This window comes from Pelobates fuscus, chromosome 9, assembly GCF_036172605.1.
Source record: "Pelobates fuscus isolate aPelFus1 chromosome 9, aPelFus1.pri, whole genome shotgun sequence".
In the NCBI taxonomy this organism is placed as follows: Eukaryota; Metazoa; Chordata; class Amphibia; order Anura; family Pelobatidae; genus Pelobates; species Pelobates fuscus.
Window position 1 is genome coordinate 149,755,510 of NC_086325.1, and position 25,271 is coordinate 149,780,780.

Sequence of the window (25,271 nt, forward strand, 5' to 3'; positions counted from 1 at the left end):
AAAAAAAGTTTTTAAATAAACCTGGTAAAACTTTTAATTAGTAAAAACTGTTTGACTTTTGAGGAGGTGGGGCAGGAGGGGGGGGGGAGGTGTGGGAGGGAGCAGTCGTCAGTTGTATTATATAAAAAAAGTTTACATAATTTTTTTGTTTTTTAAACAATAGAGATGAATTAAGGTGTTTTTATGTTCCGCAAAGAACGGGTGTCCACTTTCTTGATGAGAAACCATGTAATGGAGGATTGGTTATTTTTCAAAAGAAAGATTTTATTCAGACTTGAAGGCACATGTTTTCTGACTGAATTTTAACATACTTAAAGGGACACTCAAAGCACCAACATAACGTTAGCTGAATAAAGTTGTTTTGGTGTATAGTTTATGTCCCTGCAGTCTCACTGCTCAATTCTCTGCCATTCTGGGGGTTAAATCACTTTGTTTATGTAGCTTTAGCCACACCTCCCTTGGGAGGGGAAGACTCACGCAGCCTAAAGAAGCAGATTTCACTCGTAACGGCAAAGAAAGACAGACTTTATTTAGTATTTAGACTTTATTCTGTTGGTTCAAGCATAATTTCCGACTCCGTTTTAATCTACTTAAAGGGACATTCTAATCAACAAAACAACTTTAGCTTAATGAAGCAGTTTTGGGGTATATATCATGCCCCTGCAGTCTCACTGCTCAATTTTCTTACATTTTGGAGTTAAATCAATTTTATTTCTGTTCATGCATCCCTAGCCAAACATCCCCTTGCTGTGACTCGCACAGCCTCCATAAAAAAAAATGATTTCATTTCCAATCAGATCTTACACAGTGTGCACAGTGTGTTGACTTTAGAAGTTTGTATCTCCCACTCTGTTAATTAAACGTTAAGTCGCAGGTATTGGAGGTATGACTAGGGCTGCATAAACAAAATTATAGAACTTCTAAATAGCAGAAATTCAAGCAGTTTTCGTTTTCGTTTTTGGTGCTTTATAATATAGTTTACGAATAATAAGCTGAATAGATAACTAGCTTCTATCATTGAAAAAGAAGATTGCTGCATAAGCTAAATTCAGAATAAAGTAATTATTATAATGTGTTATATTACTGTGAGTGGGTCTGTCCATTTTACTATATGTCTATGAACCTGGAGATATACTTTGATGCAGGGATAGAATTTTGAGTTTGATTTACTGTGTGGCTGTGAGTTGGTCTGTGTGTCTATCTGTATAACTTGGAATCTTGAAGTAGTGGTTTTTACATCTGTCAGTTTTACTGCTGTGAGCGGGTCCGTATGTGTTACCTTATGATTGTGAGTCAGTCAACGTTCCAAATATAGTGGAACTTCATTAACTACTTCATATCTGGGTGATGCACATTCTGTAATGGTTCTTTCTCTTTACAGTTTAATAATGTACTTCAATTTAAAATGTCACTATCACGCACAAAAGTCTTTGTAGCATTTTGTACATTTGATAATACTTTATACACAGATCGTTTGTATTAAATATGGTCACCGAAGAAGCTATACCAACACCGACAATAACTTCTGAGTTCTTCTATTCCTAGACCCAATGCCTCAAGACATTATTTGTGTTTTCTCCATGAATTAAACCCTGAATTGAACCCTGACTGAGGCTCAGGTTATGTTTATCAGGCAACATTACTGGTTGTTAAGTTTAACCCCTTAGTGACCTTGGACGTATCAGGTACATCCGACAAAACATGGTCGCTAATGATCTCGGACGTACCTGATACGTCCACAGGAAATTTGAGCGCTGGAAGCAATATATGAAATATGTACTATAGCGTAACCCCAGAAGTAGAAACGTGCTATCACCAAGAGTGTACCTCACTCACTCAGCATAAAATACAAGAGAAAAGCAAATTAGCTAATATAGCTTAAAAAGCAACATGAGCTAAAAAAAAGTGGGATAGCACATATAATATACAAAGTACAGAATAGAGGATACAACCTGTATAACAGGACGTGATCTTGAACAAATCTAAAGGATAATAAATAATATATAGTGAAGTATGTATTTTTATTTTTTTTAAATTCTTTATTTTTGCAGTGCATATAAGTGGTACAAGCAGGCCTGAGGTGCCCCAAAAGCAGTCCTCAAGCATTTTCGTCGCTTAATATGAGGGACATACGAGTAACATGCACAATTTTATAGTATAGGTAGGCTTAGGTAGTGGTAACAGTAGCGTATCGACTTTAAGAATAGGTTTATGCTGTGAGCTGGCTTGATCGCTACAGAAATTAGTCTATTGTCTACACAAGTATTGCAGATATACAACGCTAGATATGCAAGCAGGCTAGTGCAGTTAGACCATAGAATAACATGCATGCTAGGGCTAATAATATTGTTTTAGAGAAGTTGTCACCCTGGTATATTGGGGTTGCCTGCGCCGCAATAGTAGGGATGGGCCGTCAGCATGGTGGTCCTGAGACCTCACAAACAGGGGGAGTCCCATAGCTATCCGATACCTGCTCTGCCGTTTCTGTGTAGCAGGGAGCGAGTGTCCATCAGAGCAGGCATCAGAGTATAGTCCTTCCGTGTTTTGCACTGTGCATCTCGCTGGGTTCCCTTGGGCTGCAGCCGTGGTTTTTTGAGCTTGCCACTGATGTGCCTCTGGAGGCTTGTGTCAGCCCTGTAAGGGATCTTGGTGTTGTCCGTATGAATTTGCAGCCTCCTGGGTCGTCTTGGTACAGGCTGGGTGTGGGTTGAGTATGAGGTCGGTCTTCCCGCAGGAGGGTCTCGGTTGGCGGCTGGCACGGTTATCTGAGCTTGGAATGGTCGTAGCACGGCGCTCTTCCCCCACAGTGCTGCCGCTGTTGTCTGCTTGGGTCACCTGTGCAGCTCGACTTTGACTTGGTTGGCCGCTGGAGCAGGTGAGTGTTATTCCGCCTCACTGTATTGCAGGGTCGGAAGACCGGAGCCGCGTTGGTTTCTGTGAGCACGGAGAGGGAGCAGGTGTTCTCCTTGTCCCCTGCGCACATGGCGTCTGCCATCTTGAGTGCAGCGTTCGGGCCCTTTAGCCTTGATTGTGAGCTCTCAGTCCGGGCCACAGGGTGAGGATCGAGATCACCCCCCGGTCCACAGGGGAGGGAACAGGGCCGGGTCCGCCTGGTTTTGCGCCTCTGGTTGGGGTCTGTGATGCAGGATAGTGGGGCAGCGGCCGTCCGCCCCACTCACCGCCGGAGAAGGCCTCAGTTGGGGCAACGAAAGTCTCTCCTCCAGGGGCTGAAGCCCGGTGAGCCAGCCTCTCCCTGGATCCAGCAGTCCCCTTGCTCTGGGCACCATCGCAGTTGGTCTGTTTTTGGGTGGAAAACTAAGTTTGAGCAGTTTAATCATGGGTTTGTTGCAGGAGCCGCTCTTGTTTGCAACCGTACAGCTCGGCGGTCCAGCCCCGCCCCCCGTGAAGTATGTATTTAAAGGAATTATAACATCCAGGAGGTAGAGAACTTACAAAAGGTATTGATGGTCTGCGCCTATCTCCCCTTAAGGGTGTCTGTTAGTAGAAACGAAAATTCTCTTCAAATATGAGATCCTCAAATGGATAAAAAGAGAAATATACATAGAATAGTACTGTTAAAAAGTATATAAATTTATTGCACTGATTGCACTTACATTCAGGTCGCAATCAGCAAGCATATCTCCACTAACAAGTGGACCAAGATGACAAAATGGGTCTATGCAGAAGATGGAACAACAGCTGATCACACCACACTAAGTGCTAAGAAAATAAAAATAATAATACAATTATGAAATAAAATGAAAATAAAGTCTTTCCAAATACTCAATCCAACGCGTTTCATCAATGCTGACTTCTTCAGGGATACGAGTACAGTCCAAAATCATTCCTTTATATATCCTTGAATGCAGGTATTTCTCATTAATCAAATTTTTCCGCGATGTTGGGTACTTCCGGGGTCTGACATCAGTCGTTTTTTATTGGACGAGTCCACACAAACGTCATGTGACATACGATCTTTGTAACTTCCGCGTTCCAAGGTGGAACGCACACCGGAACCTCCACTACAGCGCTCCACAGTGGAACGCATATCAAGAATAGAAACCAACGAGAAAAAGTTCGAGGTGGCAGTGGTGAAAAAAAGCAAACCCACTGTCATCTTGAGCATATATGCCCATGTACCGTATATCATCACATATATGCAAAATACAAGAAAAGAGAATATATATGCGGATTCACAAGAGACCCAAACCTTAAAGAAATATACATATGTATACATAAAAAATAATACAAAAATAATAATACAAAAATAATAAAAATATCAAAAATAATATATACATATATCAAAAACAATACATATGTATATATATATATATATATATATATATATATATATATATATATAAACTATGCAATTTCTGGCACTCCCAAATAATAATACATACCAGGTGCTTCTCTGTGCAAAATACTATAAACAAAGCAAGAAATGTGAGCACTCCATGGATTTGGTAAATCAAATTACTGTATTCAAATAGCACGCAAAAAAATCGACGTTTCGACCGTCTAGCGGTCTTTATCAAGATTGAAGACCGCTAGACGGTCGAAACGTAGATTTTTTTGCGTGCTATTTGAATACAGTAATTTGATTTACCAAATCCATGGAGTGCTGTCATTTCTTGCTTTGTATATATATATATATATATATATATATATATATACCACAAAACCTATATATATATATAAAGGAAAAAAAGGGAAAAAAGGGGGAAAAAAAGGATATAAGGATATAAAAGGATATACATATATTGCTAAAAAAAATAATGAACCCACCAAGTGAGAGTAGGAAAAAAAGATGTAATCAAATTATACGCATGTAGAGCAGGTACCACATTTATGAAATCCTGGAGTTTTATGGTTGATAAAAAATATTATTAGAATTTGTAATCTGTATAATTAAGAGGCTGGGTGCTAATTGATTTTTAAGATTATCAGCTTTTCTATAAATAACTGTTGGTTTTTCAGGTATAATAACATTACCTAGAATTTCGTCCTTTTTTAAGATGGACCAATGTTTTTTAAGGATATTTTCTATTTTTTTGGCATGTGTATTATATTTGGTGATAAATGCAAATTCTACATTTTATTTTTCAGTCTATTATCAACAAAAAATTCTGAACGTTCTCTTCTTTTTATTTGTGTAATTTCCCTTTCCATCTGTTCTATGTTATATCCTTTTTCAGAATATCTTATTTTTATTATTTGAGATTGTTCTTCAAATGTTTGAATATTAGAACAGTTTCTTCGCATCCGGGTTACCGTATTTTCCGGCATATAAGACGACTGGGCGTATAAGACGACCCCCAACTTTTCCAGTTAAAATATAGAGTTTGGGATATACAGTACTCGCCGTTTCTGTGTATGTGTGCAAAGGATGCATTGTCATTATGTGGGTTGCAAGGGTTGCATTGTGTGTGTGTGTAATGGATGCATTTTGTGTTTCTCTGTGTGTATGGGAAGCATGTTGTGGTTCTGTGTGTGTAGGGATGCATTGTGTGTTTCTGTGTATGTATAGAGATGCATTCTGTGTGTGTTTGTGTGCGCTTAGTGTGAAAGAGCTCCCTGTCTTACAGAGCTCTCTCTTCCGTCCCTTAGAGCTCTCCCCTGCCCCTTAGTGGTCTTTCCTCTCCCCCACCTTCCCCTACCGGTCTCTTCTAGCCCCCCCTGTGTTTTCCTCATCTCCCCTTCTCCTCACCCCCCTCCCTGTGTTCTCCTCATCTCCCCTTCTCCTCAACCCCCCACCCTCCCTGTGTTCTTCTCACTCCCCCCTCCCTGTGTTCTTCTTACTCCCCCCCTCCCTGTGTTCTCCTCATGCCACCCCTCCCTGTGTTCTCATCTCCCCTTCTCCACGTCCACCCTCCCTGTGTTCTCCTATCCCCCCTCCTTGTGTTCTTCTCACTCCCCCCGTGTTATTCTCACTCCCCCCCCGTGTTCTTCTTACTTCCCTTCCCTCCTCCCCATGTTCTTTTTAACCCCCCTCCCCTTCCCTGTGTAGCATGGCCAAGCTCCTCTTCCTCCTGTCAGTCCGGCCGGGAACAGGAAACTGAATCTCCTGTACCGCGCGGTACCCGGCCGGACTGACAGGAGGAAGAGGAGCTCGGCCACACTACACAGGGAAGGGGAGGTGAGGAGACAGGCAGTGTTGCAGCCGCCTGAGGCTCTCTATAGAGCATTCAGGCGGCTGCAGTGCCTGCACCCGGCGTATAAGACGATAAGAAAATTTTAAATGGTCTGGTCACTAAGGGGTTAAACAGAGAGAGGTTCTGGCTGCCAAATATTCCAAGAAGCTGGCTTAGCAACAATAAGTTTTCATCCAGATGATAATAATGTCTATCCATTGGCATTGCATCTCCAGCTCCCTGCGAGGTACATGTGCATCCAACTTTTCTACACTTATCTACTCAAATTAGAAGTTTTGGGCATTTTTATCTGGCTTATGGTCCTCTCATCATAATGAAGCAAATAAGAGTATGAAATAAAAGTTATAAAAGGATCACTGTGATCCTGGATGCTCTTGGATTCATGAACCTTTTAACCCCTTAAGGACCAAACTTCTGGAATAAAAGGGAATTATGACGTGTCAGACATGTCATGTGTCCTTAAGGGGTTAAATATTCCAACCATCAGTTGCTTTTGCAGTTTTGTGACCTGGCCTTAACTGGGATAACAAAGATCTCAACCAGTTTAGTGTCCATTGTACTGGTTTGTAGACACATCAGTGATGCAATCATGCCCAAAACTACTAATTGGACTCTATTAATCCTTAAAAACCAAACACCTATTGCTTAGTTCTTTTCATACTTCAGTATCTGTATCCAAACACACACAAAAAATATGTCCCGCTTTTGACCTTCCTACCAAACCTTTTTATGATGAACTCCATTCTGTACTATCTGTCCTGAATTATGGACTCTCTTACTACATGTCCTTGATCACCCTTTTCAATTCTCTCCTCAATATAATCTTTGTTTCTATTTGAAATTATGAAATATATAATGTTTGTTCCAATATTTAGCCTCCTTAGGAAGTATTTTTTATAAGGTTTGCATCTCCTCTCAAGGGCTCCAGTCGACAACTTCTGACCCTTGTTTATACCTCCAAGTTCCGATGCTTAGTCTTCATGGTTACCTACTCCACCAGAAGCAGTTCTGCACAAGTATTTTTTTTTCTAACTGTACACTAGATGTATTTTTTGGCTACTGTGTTATTGGACTGAGTTGCCCCTCATGTAGAAAGTTGTCTTCCTCGATGGAATGATGGCTGGTTTTATCCTGGCTGGCACAAGCTGTAGTCTCCTGTGAATTTGTTCCTCGAGCATATAGGAAAGATAGAAAGTCATTTAAGTATGTATTTTATAACTTAGGTAATGGATAATTTCACAGAGCCAAGTAAGTTTTCCAAAGTTCAGCCCAACGGGAGCAGGTGTTTTAATGCTTCCTGTGACGCCGGTGTAGAGTAACATCCCATACCCTTCCTTAAACGAGAAGTGTCTGAGAGCTAAAACATATGGATTGCTAAAGAAAAGGTTACTTATTTTAGAGAGTTCCCCTTTCTCTCCCTCCAAAAGATACATAGATATATAATTATAATAAAAATATATAACAGGAAATAGTTTCGGTGCAAATCTCCAGTAATTTTGAGATTAAATAAAACACTGAAAAGTTTAAAGAAAAAAAAAATCTTAAATATTATCTCACACTATTGGGCCAATTAGTTTTCTTATATAGACACGTGTGTGTGTAAATGTTTTCAAATGTAAAAATAAATTATATCTCAAGGCAACTTGAGAATACCTAAGGCAATAGAGATCCGCCCTTAAAATTGCATTCCATTGCACATGAGCTAATTTTTATTGACCTAACTCAATGGAATGGAAATTTATTTTATGGCTGTATTTATTTTACATATATTATAGACATTTATTATATACATGTATTGTATTATACTGTAAAAAGAACACTTCAAGCTGCATAACCTCTACAGGCTGCGTGTCAAGAACAGCAAAGAATCCTCAATAAGACCCACACAGCCTCCCTAAACACTTCTTAAAAAATTGTTTTGTTTTTTTTAGCTTCCTTGTTGAGCAGTGTGTTTAATGTGTCTAATATGGTTAAAGTTTCATTAACAGAGAAGGAGATAACTTCTGAAGTAAACACACTGTGCTGTAAGATCTGATTGAAAATGAATGTTTTTTTTTTTCATGGAGGCTGCTTGAGTCACAGCCAAGGGAGGTGTGGTTAGGGCTGCATAAACTAAGTGATTTAACTCATAAATGGCAGTGAATTGAGCAGCGAGACTGCAGAGGCACGATTTATACACCAAAACAATTTCATTAAGCTAAAGTTGTTTTGGCTCTGTCAGGATTATATTGATCCAGCATACAGAATAGTATCATACCCTAGTACTAAGGTCTTACCGGGCAGGACTTAACGTAACTGAGAAAAGTCAGAAAACTAGCCTAGGCCAGAGACACAGAATGATACACAGCGATAAGGAAAAGCCAAAAGTCAAAGGCACCAGAAATCAGGGAAGTCGAAACGAAGCCAAAGTCAAAAACCATAAAAACTGATCAGGAACACACTCTCGGTTAACCATCTAGGGGAAACCATGGCAGGGCAATGAGCTAAGGGAATATGAGTGTTCAAATAACCATTTTGCAGATCCGATTGGCTGTACCTAGCCCTTGACCCCAAAATGTGCGTGTTCGTCTTTTGCGTGACGTCACCTGCACGTCAACATCGTCTTTACCGTGTATGGACGTGGGGCTATATAGTTGCATGGGTCCGCAGCGGCCATCATCCACCAAAATGCCGCAAAAGCCAGGCATGATAGCAGAAGACCGCCGAGCGGCACTCCCCTCTATCTTCGGAAGGTTATTATCTCCGCTTTTGTCACATGGAGACGAAGAATACGTGACAGGTTCCTAGAGAGTCCCTTTAATTTTATTTGTCTATTGCGTCTTGTCCCTTTACAAATGTAGCAGATATTAAGTATTCACTAACAAGGCATTGTGGTAACTTCACGAGCGAATTGCATGTTTTAGACCAAAATGACGAAATTGAAAAATATCTTAAACCCCAAGTTATTTTCCCACTTGTGCTAATTTGGCATCAATAATGGTTTTTGGCTCACCACTATTCACTATTGAATGACTGAACCCCCTTTTCAATATATTTTAATACTAATTAAAATACTTTTTTTAGTCCTTATTTTTTTTAATTTGTTACATTTGTTTCCCCTCTTCTAGTTGACCATCAGCAGCCTCTCCATTCAGTCCACTATAGTCTCCCGATATGCTTTCACAAAGGTGCAGACTGTTATGCTCAACCCTCACTCTGAAGCTAAGGACGCCATCTTTGATTTGGATCTGCCCAGCTCAGCGTTCATATCTAACTTCACCCTGTAAGTTTCTCACCTGGTATTTTAAAAACTTGCCAAATCGCCGGATATTACTATGCACTGAAACATTGCAGTTGAAGCAGCTTTTAAATTGTTACTTTAAGGTTGTTAATATTATTACTGGCATTTATGAAACACCAACATATTCTGCTGCACAGTACAATAAACACAAATACAATAAAGGGGGATAAAGAAGGCCATTAGCTGAGATTTAGCAATTGAATCTCTTTTATCCAAAGTGCTTAGTTACATACCCCATGAGCTTACAATCTAAAGGTTAAAATGAGGCTTATAGGAACAGTCCGAGCACCATAACCGGGTTATAGTTTAGCCACCGTTAAACTATGTGATATTAAAGATATGCTAGGCTTAAATGGCTGATCCAAGCACCATGATCACTTCAGTGATTTAAAATGATCAAGATGATTGGAATCTTGCTGAACAGTGACTGGATTGGCTTCTGGCTTCAACAACTCTGCAGAAGCCGGTTGTCATCACCAGAGGTGAAAGGACCCTCAGAGTCCAGCTGGACCCATGTAAGACGGCAAACCATTGCTATATGGCTTGCCCCATTGCAGATGAAGCGGGCCCGGTTACTCCACTACACCACTACAGTGTGCTCCTAATTTGCAGTGAATTAACTCCTAGACTGCAGAGGTATGATCTATACTCCAAAACCACTCGTGAAGCTAAAGTTGTTTTGGTGCTTCGAGTATCTCTTTAACCCCTTAAGGACACATGACATGTGTGACATGTCATGATTCCCTTTTATTCCAGAAGTTTGGTCCTTAAGGGGTTAAAGTCACACAACTAACATCATCTCAACAGCAGCTTATGACAGAAATGCTTTTGTGTATAGTTATATATCAGCCATTACTGTATGAACGTAAGATCCACAGGGGGGCCATACAGGACTCAATATCCAAAAACTAGTCTCCTTAATTCAAATACTAGCTTAAATAAGTTTCTCAAACATATTCAGCATGCACTGAATAAAAGTAAATAATGCATAAACAGAATTGTGAAAACAAGTTAAACATACAGAGATCTGCCTTTTGAGCACCCGTGATCTAAAGAGAATAGGGTATAATTCCCTTGTATCCAGCGTGAGCATATTACTAAGAGCACTTATGTATACAATCTGAGCTTAGGGCATTCAGCCCATATGAGAGGCTTCAACAGCAGTTTTCAATAAAGCAATTTACCGCACTTACCTAAACTCTATCAACAATCTGTTCTCCGTCCTGTTGCCCCCCCTCCTTGGCTAAGATCTGTCTTTACGATCTCAGCCAATCAAATGCTTCCCCATAGGGAAGCATTTGGAGGCTAGTGCTCATGCGGGCAAAATGCCACGCTGCGCCAATCAAATGCCCTCCAGGAGCAGCATTTCATTGAGAACCGAGATTCAGTTTTAGGGAGGACAAGCACCTCTAGTGGCTGTCATAAAGACAACCACTAGTTGTGTGTTAACCCTGCAGTCATGACAGTGCTCTATCCAGGACTAGATTTATCCTCATTGCTGGTCCAAAGCCACCCCCGACCACACATATACATAACAAGTTTGGTGTATGTGACTGGACAGGTGAATGTGATGAGTTTGGGATAAAGTTGGATGGTGAACGTGATTAAGTAGGTGATTGGATGATAAGTGGGACTGGGCTGTGTGGGGGTAATGTGTGTGGAGGATGCTTGTGGGGTTGTGTGTGGGAGCGGGTTACTTGTAGTTCTTTATGTTAGTGGGGACATTAATTGTATGGTTTGTGTATGTTGTGGGGGGTATGGCTGCTTGTGATGCTGTGTGTGAGTAAAGGCTACTTCTGGCATGTTTCTGTTGATGCTATTTTTGGGCTTGAGTGTGTGTGCAGTTGCACGAATAGGGAGGCTGCTTGTACAGTTGCTTATGTGGGAGGAAGGCTTTTGTAAGGCTGTGTGTTTGTGCAGGCAGAACTGTTTGCGGTGTAGTATTTGTGTCCATGTGAATTGTGGACAGAGGCGTAACAACAAACCACGGGGTTCCGGTGCGAAAATTGCCCTGGGGCCTCCCTAGGGACGTTTTAGCTGCGAGGCAAACAAGGCATTTGCCTTGGGCGGCATTTTCCAGGGGGCGGCAAAAAAAGCCACCCCCAAATGCCTTGCGACTAACTGACAATCCAGACGGGCTGCTGGGCGGGCGGCTGGCGAGGAAGCACTTTCCTCTGAGCGCTCTGCTCAGCTCCCTCGCATGCCGCCTAGGGCAGCACAAAACCAGAATACACCACTGGGCCTCCCCCCTATAAATCTACCCCCCCATATGTCTACTTCCCGCCCCCATACATCTACTTCTGCCTTCCCCCCATACGTCCACCCCCCTCCCTACACACACACATGCAGACAAACAGATACATATGCAGTCACACACATAGACACACACACATATACAGAGACACACACACACATACATACAGACATACACACAGACATACGTACATAGACACACACATACACACACACACAAAGACACATACACACATAAAGACAGACACACATACATACTGAGAAATATACAGACACACATACACAAACACACACACATACATACTGAGAAACATACAGACACACATACACAAACACACACACACACACACATATAGAGACACATACGTAAAGACACACATACACTAACACACACACAAATGCAAAATGTTTAAGTCACCCTTCTGTTACCTACCTTTTAGCTGCAGGAAGGGGACTTTCCCTGGGGTCCAGTGGTGGCTCAGGCTGATGGGAGTCAGAGTTCCCACTCTGACCCCCTCCTCTCCATCCTGTTCCCGCTCCGCTCTCTCTGAAAGCTGTGAGGAGTGGGAGGACGTCATCACAGGGGTCTGGTTGCGCTGTTAAAGCGCTGCAACGCTGACCGGGCCCCCTAGATATTCATTGCCATCGGAGTGACGGGCCTGGTCGCAGCTTCGACCACGGTAGTTCAAAGACATTCTTGTGGCATTAGTAAATTTGTCTCACTGTTATTCAGGGTGTTGTGTAGCATTTGCATAATAATTTTAATAATTCAACTAGTTTAACTTAGATGATATTTAAATATATAAATTGCTATCTACTCCCTTCTAAAGTCCTATTGCTGGGTCTTTGCTCCATGTGATAGGTGTTCTTTTCAGAAAGCCGATCACCTGTTTGACTTATTTTTCAAACATTTTGATTACTGGGTTCTTCTGGTCGATGTCACCATAGAAAGTGGCTGTTCCACCAGAGTCTGTCTCCATGGCAACTCCGGACACTTAACTTCAGAGTGGGGCTTGGAATGCAAAGTGGAAAACTTTAGTTCCCACTCTGATTAAATGTGTGATTTACCCCCACCTCATTCCCCCCAGCATGAGAATTGGCTGGCAGGTGAGGGAGACTTTTGATCTTTCCACCAGCCTTGCCGACCCTCTGATACCTGCTATAGAAGGCCACGGCCTTGGTGGCCTTGTGGACAATCCAGCCCTGGCTGTATCTACTAAACAGCAATGTTTTAGATTGCAGGGTTAAAACTAAAGGGATAGTACATCCAGATCATTAAATTGAGATGAAGTGGTCTTGGTGCATTTAGTGGTTCTTTAAAACAGAAACAAACACTAACTGCCTCACCTGTGATGCACATCACAGAGCTTGCAACCTACCTGTGGCCAAAGCGTAGATCCTCAACTGCCATACAACTCAATGATGCTAATGTGCATTGTGTACCTTTTCGTCCGTAGTATTGGAGTTTGAAAGCAGGGGTAGGTTTTTGGGTAGTTTTAGGGTTTGTAGATTTTTACACACATATTCTATAGGGTTTGAATTCTGCGATGTGTTTATTTTGTTAGTGTTTGCATTCAAAGGTGTGTTTGTGTTTGAATGCTGTGGTTTGTTTGTGTGTAGTATTGGCATTTCAATGTAGTAGTGCGTTTGCGTGTAGTGTTAATGTTTGCATGCAGTAGCATATTCACTTACAGTCACAGACATTTCATAGTACCACACACAGAAACACACAAACACTGCCACACAAAAATGCACATAGGCAAACACGCACAGTAAGATAAAAAAAAATTAGAACGGGTTAGAACAGTCAGGAGGTGGGCAAGAAATCCTATCAATGTTTTTGTTAAATAAAAATATATAAAGTTAAAAAGTTTTGGTTACCTTATTTTGTGCAATGTGCTACCTCTACAGTACAACAATGGTTAAATCTCACAGCCACAATTTACTTCTGTTTGCCAACAGCCTAAAGGATGTTTTTAGGTCAATACTCAAAAATAGTAGTTTGTAATTTCACTTCTAAGCAAGCGCATTGCCATAATGTGTAGTATATCTTCTTTGGTAAACAGAACAGTCATCTGAATGTCATATTTTTAGACTCAGCAAGTTTATTTGTATCTAGGAAAAACAATCATCTCCTTTTGCCCCCTAGAATAAGCATGTGTAATTCAATTTAATTAGAAGATTGGAAATTTTTCACAAAAAACACTGCAGCAACCCTTTCCACACTATTTTGCCGATGCTGGCTGTAGAAAAATAATTCAAAAATAACTTTCTCTTTGAACTGATGGCTGGAAACCAACCAAGGATAAACAGAGGAGAGTAAAGAAATGGTGCAAAGCATCCCGGTACACACAACTCTCTGTCACAAGGAAATGTTTTGTCCCCGTGGCCAAGTTAATTTTGGCCAGCTTGTATCCTTCAAACATTTATGCTGGCAGCAATCTATGCGTGTCTCTCTTAAGACATCAGCTTGCTTAGAGACACGAAAACAGAAGGACTGCTGTCTTTCGGCTTGGGAATTAAAAAAAAAAAAAAAAATTGTTTTAAAGAAATAATTAACAAAAAAATTGAAAAAACCAAAGTCAACATTATTTGTTCTTCAAAAGGTGCAAGGTTTATTTTGCAATCAGATAGACCAATAAGTGATGTGAGATTCTTGTGTCAATGTGTCTATTGCTAGACGTATTTAGCCCCTGTTTAGTAACTGTTAGGGGTTCTGCACAAGTTAGGACAGGATGTACCAGATTTAAATTCAATGATTGAGATACAAAGGATAGTTTATTTATGTGTATGTTTTTACTTTGATCACGGACGTGCTTGCTTAATAATGCACTAATAATGTTTTTTTTTAGAAGAAGAAAACTCTTAGAAGAAGAAAGATCTTTAGAAGAAGAAAGATCTTCACAGACAGATTCTTTAAAGGAACACTATGATATTAGGAATATAAAGCTGTGTTACTAACACTATAGGGTCCTTCTGCCCCGGCAGCGCTCCCCCCCCCCCCCCCCCCCCCTACAATGAAAGGGGTTAAAAATCCTTTAAAGCATTTAACCAATTCCAGCGGTGAAGTCCTTCAGCGCTGGCTCGGTCTCTGTCTCCTCCAACATCATTGCGAGGGGGAATCTAGTAGCAAGCTCAGAAAACGCCATGCGTACATTTGGCCTTGCTCGTAGGAAACTATTGAATCAATGCTTGCCTATGGGGTTTTGCAAGACATCAACATACAAAGTGTGAGGACGTCCATCGTTGTTTCATGGAGTTAAACTCTGTGAAGCAGCAGGAAGCGCCTCTAGTGGCTGTCTGGTAGACAGTCACTAGAGCAGTCTTAACCATACAATGTAAGCAGCAGTTAGGCAGCAATGGCCTTCCAGTGACTAGCTTTAAACAGTTGCTGCATGACAGGTAGGGGCAAAGGGACGTTTTAAACTTCCTCTATAGTAATATAGGGATCTTATTGACGCCCATTGGGGTGAATAGTGTGAAAAATTTCAGGACTTTGCTGTCCGAATTGCCCCGGATGGTTTTCATTTTGGGATTTTAGTGATTAACCCAATAAGAGTAATCTTTTGTAACACGTTGACTGCATTTATTGTAAATGTATAGATTTTCTAAAAATAATCTATACAGAAAAATGTCCCACTCCTTCCAAAATTTTAATCACTTCCACCAACATTGTGCGTGCTGAGGAGGTTCTCCTGCCCCTCTTTACAACATCTACAGCGTAGTCACTCAACTCAGACGCTAATGTACTGGCAATGAAGGATAGGTGCGCTGTGCTTTGGAAAACATTTTCAAACAAGGTCGTTTGTGGCTTACGGAACAGGGTTTTGTGTTACATTACATGTTGACAATTTTGTGTCAGAGTAGAGCAGAAAATTGAGCAGGAGAACCCTCCTACAATAGTGTCTCCTGGTCTTTGCCACAGTAGTATTCCCCCAGCTATAAAGCCTTCTGCCTGCTGGAGTAATATGGTAATGGAATTACTGCTGTCAATCCATTCTGACACCAATATACTGGCACTGAAAACCTCTGAAATCACCAAGCTGTCAATCAGACAATTGACCTGTTACTTCCTCGTTTAGTTAACTCAGTGAAGCTGAACTCAAGAGGCAGCAACTGCCCAGAGCATCTGCCTTGCAATGATTTCCCACTGAGTTGCATGGGGAAGTCTGTGATTGGACAGCCACAGAAAATCTGGGCAGGGCTAGAAGGGGAGGGCTTGCTAAGTCAGCAGACCAGAGAACTGCAGGTTTTGCAAGCTGTTTTTAAATATACCCCAATGAAAAACAAATGCAGCAATTAATGCATGCATGTGTTCATCAGGAGTATTTCTACTAATATATATATATATATATATATATATATATATATATATATATATATATTAATTTATTTAAAAACTTTTTTTCCTGTGGCATGTTTTTCCTGTGGCATCAGTATATCACTGATGTTTTAATGACCAGAGCTTTATAAATAACAAAACTTATTTTATCCTAACTGTTTGTTGATGCTGGAAAAAGCACCAATGCATTCTGGTCTCTCTTTGCTTACAGCACAGTTAAAGGTAAGACGTACATAGCCGAGGTGAAGGAGAAACACCAAGCCAAAAAGATGTATGAAGAAGCTAGAAAACAGGGGAAAACTACAGCCCATGTCGGGACCAGGTGAGAATTCAAATGGTGGACTCGGGCTTCCAGACATGCTCAAACTGGGTAATATTGCATTTAAAGGGCTAAGTCTCATAACAATCTATAGCAAAGGTCAAGGATAGACAACCTTCGGAACTCCAGATGTTGTGGACTACATCCCCTGATGCTTTACTAGAATTTTGGCTGTGACAGCATTATGGGAGGTGTAGGCAACCTTCGCCACTCCAGATGTTGTGGACTATATCCCCTGATGCTTTACTAGAATTTTGGCTGTGACAGCATTATGGGTGATGTAGGCAACCTTCACCACTGATCCCTTCCTTCTGGATATTCAAGATGCCCTTAATGTACAAACTTGTTTAGGGTCATATATTGTCTCTAGGCACATGCCTAAACTAATTTGGAAAGTCAACTAGTAGCTTCAAATAATCTATATGTAACACCGTTAAAATAATGAAAAAACATTTCTACTTTTCTTTAAAACTTATTATCTGTTATGCATCAATATACGGTATTGTACTTTATGTTATACATAGTTGATGTTTAACTTTTTTTGTTATTTTACACGTTCCATGTTGTACCTGGCCACCAAAGGTAATTTTGTAGGAAATACTGTTTGGGGACCAATAACCCCTTGGAAGCGGGTGTTGATTAGTTTTTCTGTGACGTTAGAGTAATTACATGAGCAGGAACAGGCCTGCTAAATATTATTTAACCAGAAAACATTAAAAATGAAGGAAGCGATGGATGCTGAGAAAGTAACAGAATGATCTTGAACCCAAGAGGCTTTCATTTAAATATTGTAGTCTTTGTATCTTTTTTCCAAAGTGTAAAGGTTTAATTTAAGATTGTCTCCAGGGACAGAGACACCGAGAAGTTCCGAGTGATGGTAAATGTGGAAGCAGGTGGAGAAATTGGGTTCACTCTGACCTACGAGGAACTGCTCCGGCGGCAACTTGGAAAATACGAGCACGCTGTGAGTGTGAGGCCTGGGCAAATTGTCCAGAATCTTAGCGTGGAGGTGACTATCTCTGAACGCACAGGGATAGAATACGTCCAAGTGCTACCTCTGCGTACTAGTCGCCTGATGACAAACGCAGTGCGAGGTACGTGCATTCTACGAGAAATCGGTTGGTTTATTCAAGAGGAAAGATGTTCGAGATTTTATATGCCTTTGGATTCCCTTTAGGGTGAACCTGTCGTGTTAAATGCAGGTTTGCCGTTTTCTAATCACCTGGCTTGAATTATGTTATAAAATTAAAAGTTTTGTCTCTTAATACTGTTAAAAGCTCATATTTTAATATATATCCATTACTCCTGTCTCCTGCTAAGACCATCAATCATGTTTTCAGTGGGTGTTCTGAAGGACACACCTCTCCTGGATACCGCTGTTTGGGAAGTACCGTATATTTCCGTGTATTAGACGCCCCCATGTATAAGACGAACCCTGTTTTTTGAGCCCAAAATTAAGAAATTAATATTTTAAACATCAAATAGAACAACTTTGATATTTTAGAGGTGACTTCTGAGAAAAACAATACACTTCTCATGCCTCCCCTGTGCTAAGGTACTCTGTGAAGTTAATGGCTCTGTAGTACATGCTGGGAGACTACAGCTCCCACAATACAGCAGGTGGTGTGAGGGCATGCTGGGACATCACAGTAGTGTTCCCTCTGCTCCCTGATCCCCATTTCCTCCCCCATAAATATAAATCAGAAAGCAAGACCTACCTGAGGTGGAGCATGGCTGCTCCTTTTATGGTGTGGCATGTCTCTGGAGCTCCGTTGGTGGTAAGTGCTGATGTCTGCTGCAGCTCCCACGCATATAGGGACCTCTTCCTCCTTGCCACAGCATTCAGAAGTGGATCGGGCAGGAGGTAGGCCAGGTATGTGTGTGAGCCGTGGCACACTGAAAAGCGACAGGTGCCATCTTAACTTAGGTCCCGCACACAAGTGTTTATTTTTAACCCCTGCAGTGACATTCCGTGTATAAGACGAACCCCAATTTTAGACAAAAAAAAAATGTAGAAAACAAACAAACAAACAATCTTATACATGGAAACATACGATAATTCACTTCACCTGTCTACAGCTTTCATGTTGTGGCTGATCAGTGTATATACAAGTTAATTTAGTTATATATATCATTTAATAAAATAAAGCTTCTTACTTAACTTTTTTGCAGCACCAAGTCTCCCTGCTCATCTCTCCACCTCCCGCAACTTAATCGAGAGAGAAATGGCCTTCTCCCTCAATGGTCAAATCCACTGCTCCTCATGGAGCAGAATTGGGGACCTGATGTGCATGCACAGCGAGTACACTCAATGCTTTCCTACAAGCTTCCACAGTACATAACAATTGGCCGTGCCCCCTCATTTAGATACACACTAAATGTTACAGACACACACAGTTACTCTCACATGAACTGTTATACAATGCATTCTAGAATACACACATGCACAATGCCAAACACAAATACACACAAGTACACAAGGTATACTTTAGCACACAGACAGATTCCAGCTTTCAAACACACATGCCACACACACACACACACACACACAAGTATGCACACATGCGGCATCAAACAGACACACAGACATGCACATGCAGTCAAGCACAGTCTCATACACCATCAGACACATATGCACTGTGAGAAACATACAAACTGTCAGACACACACAACCTCGGCTCATACACATACACACAGTGTCAAACAGACACACAGTCAGCTATATATTTTTATGTAGAGGTATATGGTTGCGAGGGAGAAAGCAATATCATGCGATGACAAAGTAATATTCATTCATGTTACAAAATTATGAAGTATAAAAGCAGGTCATTTATTCACTGTATGGCATGGAACCTGAGACAAGGCTTACACAGCAAGCCAATGTCCTTAAGACAACCCTGGGAAAGTGGTAGGTTGCTTGGTGACTGCCAAGAGCATCAGTCACCAGACAAGCTATTGATCATCCCAGTAAATCCCAGTGTACTCCCCAGCCACTCACTGTGCAATGTTTGGCCAATAGGGTGTTGGTGCTACAGATCCAGTACAGGGTGTAGCTGGTGGTTCCAGCTCTGAGAATGGAATATGGATGCATGTAAACCAAGATCAGCAGCAGGACCTCATCACTGAAGTCCAGAGGGCGCTCTGCGCAGGCTCCCTCTCACATTGTGGGGGGCATGCTCACATGGTCTCCAGAGCCATTGTCCCCATTCATCTTCTAGAGCTACACTCTGTGTATGCTGACTAACATCCTCACCAACTGCCTCATCTCTTTTTCTCTGCCTGCACACTATTCCCACCTGCTAATGAAGCATTGGGCCATACCAAAAGTGGGCCTACTGGTAGGGGGGTCAACTGAACCAATAAGTGCTGCATGGCCCCATGCGGGCCCCTGAGATGGTCCAGGCTCTTTTCAAGAGTACTGCCTGTAACCCCCTTGATGGTAGCCCTGCCCAGACCACTTTATAAAGATGAAGTGGTCTGTGTCACTATAGTGTTGCTTTAATCTCTGATTTTATAGAAATCTAGACATTTGCTAGAAATTCTGGTAGCACAAGACATGGATGAAATTTGATTATTAATTATTTATGATGAAGTTGTATTTGTCATGACAGGTACCCTTTAATATTTGGACAGCAGTATTTTCTTGAATTACTTCTCCTAGGTTTTGATCCAAACAATTGTTTATGCTCTCTATGCTTCAGGAGAGACTAAAGTACCCCCATCCACTAAGGTTGAGAAGGGTCCACGCTGTGCCCGTGTCATTTTTTCACCATCACCTGCACAGCAGACTGCCCAGGCCAGCTCCGGCATCGCAGCAGATTTCGTCATCCAATATGATGTTGCTCTGAAGGACCTCGCTGGGGATGTTCAGGTCAGACACTGTCATTAAAACATTTCTAGCAGATAGTTTGGACTTTATCCATCTGACCTGGTCTTCCGAATTGACTTCTCATTACATGTCATTCTACACACATTTTAACATGATTTAAAGTGACACTTCATGCACCAAACCAGACTATGCTCTTTGCATAAGTTATGGTGCAAGGAGGTCCACCCACTAACCCTTTGTCTCTGCATATCAGTGGATTTAACCTCAGCAGTTTGCAAAAATATATAATCCCACTCTGTCATTGACAGACATCACAGATTTAAGATAATGCTTCCTCTCTGACTGTACAAGTACTTGACAGGTGCATAGTCTCCATATGGACAGGCAGAATCTTAACACAAAAAAAACACATACATAACACAATAAAACGCAGACACTAGGGTATGTGGGTCAAAATTGTCCACAGCTTTTATTAAATAATAGTATTGGTCATAAATTAACATTGAAAAGTCATTGCCCCACACCCCGCCATACCACATCAGTATCCCCACAGTTAGATATAAAAGGTAATGACCCATATATAAACACAACATATAACAGTAGTATTTCTACATGAACATAACTTAAAGTGCCAACCAGGGCCGGATTGGCCCACCGGGATACCGGGAAATTTCCCGGTGGGCCGTCGGCACCTGGGGCCGGGCAGAAAGCTGTCTGTGCTGGCGGCCACAGTGGAACCTTCAGCTTTGCTGGCGGCCACAAGGGGAGCTGGCTGTTCTCGCTCTGCTCCCCCGCCCTCGCACGCAGCTTAATGAGACCGCGGTCGGAAATTAAGCTGCGCGCGAGGGCGGGGGAGCAGAGAGAGAACAGCCAGCTCCCCTTGCGGCCGCCAGCAAAGCTGAAGGTTGCACTGCGGCCGCCAGCAAAGCTGAAGGTTCCCCCTGCGGCCGCCAGCAAAGTTGAGAGTTCCCCCTGCGGACATCCAGCATAGACAGCTGCCTGTGCATAGGTAGCACTAGCAATTATGTGTGTCTGTCATGGTGTGTGTGTGTGTGTGTGTCTGTCTGTGTCATGTGTGTGTCTGTCTGTGTCATGGTGTGTGTGTGTCATGTAATGTGTGTGTCTGTGCAGTGGCGTACATACCAGGGTCGCAGGGGTCGTGGCTGCGACCGGGCCCGGCCCACCAGGGGGCCCGGCTGCCCCTGCGACCCGGTATGTACGCTCTGGGCTAGCCTCTTCTCCTGGGGGGCCCAGGAGCCGGCCACCTCCGGGCCCCCCCGAGGCTGGCCCTGCTTACACCCGGCGGCCGGTCAGGCTGGCTGGTGCGCGAGGGAGCACTCCCCCCTGAGTGCTTCCTCTTCAGCTCCCTCGCGCACCGCACTGATACCGGAGCCGGAAGATGATGTAATCTTCCGGCGCCGGTATCAGTACGCGGCACGCGAGGGAGCTGAAAAGGAAGCACTCAGGGGGGAGTGCTCCCTCGCGCACCAGCCAGCCTGACCGGCCGCCGGGTGACCGGCCCCCCAGGAGCCCAGCAGCACCACTGGACCCCAGGGAATCCCCTCAGCACTCCAAAAGGTAGGGAGGCTGGGGGGATTAAATTAAAAAAAAAACATGTGTAAGTGTGTGTGAGTGAGTGTGTGTGAGTGTTAGTGTGTGTGTGTGTGTGTTAGTGTGTGTTAGTGTGCGTGTGTGAGTGTTAGTGTGTGAGTGAGTGTTAGTGTGTGTGTGTGTTAGTGTGTGTGTGAGTGTTAGTGTGTGTGTGTGTGTGTTAGTGTGTGTGTGAGTGTTAGTGTGTGTGAGTGTTAGTGTGTGTGTGTGTGTGTGAGTGTTAGTGTGTGTGTGTGTTTGTGTGTTAGTGTGTGTGTGTGTGTGTGTTAGTGTGTGTGTGTGTGTGTGTGTGTGTGTGAGTGTTAGTGTGTGTGTGTGTGTTAGTGTGTGTGTGAGTGTTAGTGTGTGTGTGAGCGTGTGTGTGTGAGCGTGTGTGTGTGAGCGTGTGTGTGTGAGTGTTGGTGTTTGTGTTAGAGTGTGTGTGTCTGCTAGTGAGTGTCAATGAGTGTGTTACTGTGTGTGTCTGTTACTGAGTGTGTTTGTTTTTGTGTGTTAGTAAGTCTGTTTGATGTCTGTTAGTGAGTGTGTGTTTGTCAGTGAGAGTGTATGTTTTGTAAGTGAGTGTGTATGTATGTCTGCCACTGAGTGTGTCTTTGTCAGTAAATGTGTGTGTCTGTTAGCTAGTGTGTATACATTTGTTCGTGAGAGTGTGTGCGTCTTCAGCACTTACCTTTCTCTGAAACTGCTATGCTTTCAGCTGCAGGGTTAAAACCAGAGGTTGTGAGCTGATGTGATCTGGGTGTCTGTAGTGGTCCTTTAAGTGTGTGTGCATCTGCATGCAGTGGCGTACATACCGCAGTCGCAGCCCTGCAACCCCTGCGACCAGGTGCCCGCCGCCATGTGTTGCTGCCCCGGCCCGCGCAGAGTAAGCACGAGGGGGGGGGGGGGGCCCACGGATCAATTTTCGCACCAGGGCCCCATGGGTCATGTGTACGCCACTGTGTCTGTGTCATGGTGTGTGTGTGTCTGTGTCATGGTGTGTGTGTGTCTGTGTCAAGGTGTGTGTGTGTGTCTGTCAAGGTATGCGTGTCTGTGTCATGGTGTGTGTGTCTATCATGGTATGCGTGTGTCTGTCAAGGTGTGCGTGTGTCTGTCATGGTGTGTGTGTCTGTCAAAGTGTGTGTGTGTGTGCGTGTCAGTCATGGTATGTGTGTTTGTCATGGTGTGTGTCTGTCATGGTGTATGTGTGTGTCTGTGTGTCTTTTAAAAATAGTGTTTTTACTCACTTTTTTTTTCCACGCTGTGCTGGTCACCCCTCGACTGGCCCTACCTCTATGGCTGAGATCATCAAGATCTCAGCCAAACCAATGCTTTGCCATAGGATTGGCTGCAAAACGGTACACCAATCAGCATCTCCTCATAGAGATGCATTGAATCAATGTATCTCTATGGGGAACATTCAGCGCCTCCAGAGCATGGAGGCCCTGAATGTAGGTGCTGCACACTGTGCTGCACTGACACAGGAAGCACCTCTAGTGACCGTCTGAGTGTCTGTCACTAGAGGTGTCACTAGGAAGCAATGTACACTGCCTTTTCTCTATTGTTATGTCAGTGAGATTGTCTGTGTCTGCCTGTGAGTATGCTTACTGTATAATTAGACGTTTTACTCTGAAAGGACCAATATTTTATATTAGAAAAAGCAATATTTATTTGATATATATATATATATATATATATATATATATATATTACTCAATCATCTGGGGTGGCAAGACATAGCCTTGCATATTACATGCGCAATGACTTATGGGGCTGGCATAGATTTTTTTTTTCCAGGGCTGCTTTGCATCCCCAGTCTGGCCCTGGTGCCAACATTTTAATTAACCATGGTAGGGGTATACCCGGATACCCCTACCCCACCAGGTTCTGAGTCACTGACAAGCTCGAAACCTACTAAACTTACCAAGAACCATATTCAACCATTTCCATAACCATCCTAATGGGGAGCCTATCCTTCAGCTCCCAATCCCGCCGCTGTGTCAGAATGGAACAACCCAGCCAGGAAAACCAGGTAGGGAGGGACAAACTCAGCCAGGTAGGCAAGTTATACTGTGAAAATAGTTCTCAATGGCGAATAGAAACCGCTTCTTGGTTTGATGAGAGCTCACTGTAGTAGCTGCAAAACCTGTGAATATGCAGAAAATAGCAACATTTTTTGACAGAGAAGTTTAAGTGTATAGGTACTTGCTCCTAACACAGATGGAGACTAAATTTGACAATGAAGATACATGCAAATATTTGCAAGATCCAAATCCCATGATGCACATGCATCATCAAAAATGTACTTCGCAATTCATATGTGTGCGTGTGCGTGTTTATTAAGGTAAATCTTTTGATGTAAAGATCTCAATGAGTTGGAAACAATTTAAAAACAAAATTCCAAGCACCATAACTACTACAGCTAGCTGTAGTGGTTTTTAGTACCAGGAGTGCTCTGATCCCCCCCATTGTAAGTAATCAGACCATCTTAGAACAGTTTAACGTCTTAACTGGGGTACGCCGGATGCCATTCCATACCTCTATAAGGAACCGAAAGCTTCTAGTAGTCAGCTGATCTCTCTCAGCCATTAGCTATACTCTACATCGCTGGGCTCAGCTCAGATAAGGAGATTCTGCATCTCCATAGGTAGAATTGGAGGTGGGGTGCGGACTCCAAGTAAGTCATCAAACCATTGTAAAATGATTTAAGTACCTACATTGGGGGAGGTGTCTAGTGCAGTGACTATGGTTTTTGAACCATTCCTTTTTTTATATGTTACAATCAATACTTTCTAATTTTTATCGTTCAGATTTACAATGGTTATTTCGTTCACTACTTTGCACCAAGAGGGCTTCCAACCATCCAGAAAAATGTGATCTTTGTCATAGACGTAAGCGGGTCAATGTTTGGCACCAAAATGAAACAGGTAAATCTGTGTTTTTCGCTGTGCTGCAGTTGTTGTTACTAATTTTCATGTACCCCAATAACAGAAATAGGAATAGTAACACATCAAAAACCCCAGGAAAGAGATGGTGAGAAGGGGGAGTGGGGGATTTGGAAAGAGAAATAACTATGTACAGAAGGTGCATAAAGGTATAAAAAGTATCCAGAGACGTGCATGGGGATAGGAGATATAGCTCTTGATGATCTCAGCCAATCCAATGCATTTCGTGTGGCGCATGCATGTGTTCTGCGTCATTGAGACACTGAACACAGATGCTGCATAAAATGCAACACTGGAATAGGAAGCACCTCTAGGGGCCGTCTGAGTGACTGCACCTTGAGGTGTTACTAGGCAGTAATGTAGCCACCGCCTTTTCTCTGAAAAGGCAGCATTTACATTGAAAAACCTGCATGGGCATACTATACACACCAGAACCACTACATTAAGCTATAGTAGTTCTAGTGACTATAGTGTCCCTTTCAGGGTCAAAGTTGGTTAGGCAAGCAAGAAAAAATAAAACTAGAGCTACAGTTGTACATTGGCAAGGACCCAGTATTC

At 42.5% G+C, this 25,271-nt stretch overlaps 1 protein-coding gene across 1 annotated transcript in view; it reads left to right on the forward strand.

Annotated features, from left to right (window-relative positions):
- Positions 1-25,271, forward strand: part of ITIH6 (inter-alpha-trypsin inhibitor heavy chain family member 6) — a 71,244-nt gene that overhangs the window by 15,084 nt on the left and 30,889 nt on the right. The window contains exons 3-7 of the mRNA XM_063432714.1: positions 9,263-9,417; positions 16,242-16,352; positions 17,196-17,443; positions 20,051-20,220; positions 24,579-24,695. Of these exons, the coding sequence (XP_063288784.1) occupies positions 9,263-9,417; positions 16,242-16,352; positions 17,196-17,443; positions 20,051-20,220; positions 24,579-24,695 (801 nt within the window). The remainder of the gene's footprint in view (positions 1-9,262; positions 9,418-16,241; positions 16,353-17,195; positions 17,444-20,050; positions 20,221-24,578; positions 24,696-25,271) is intronic.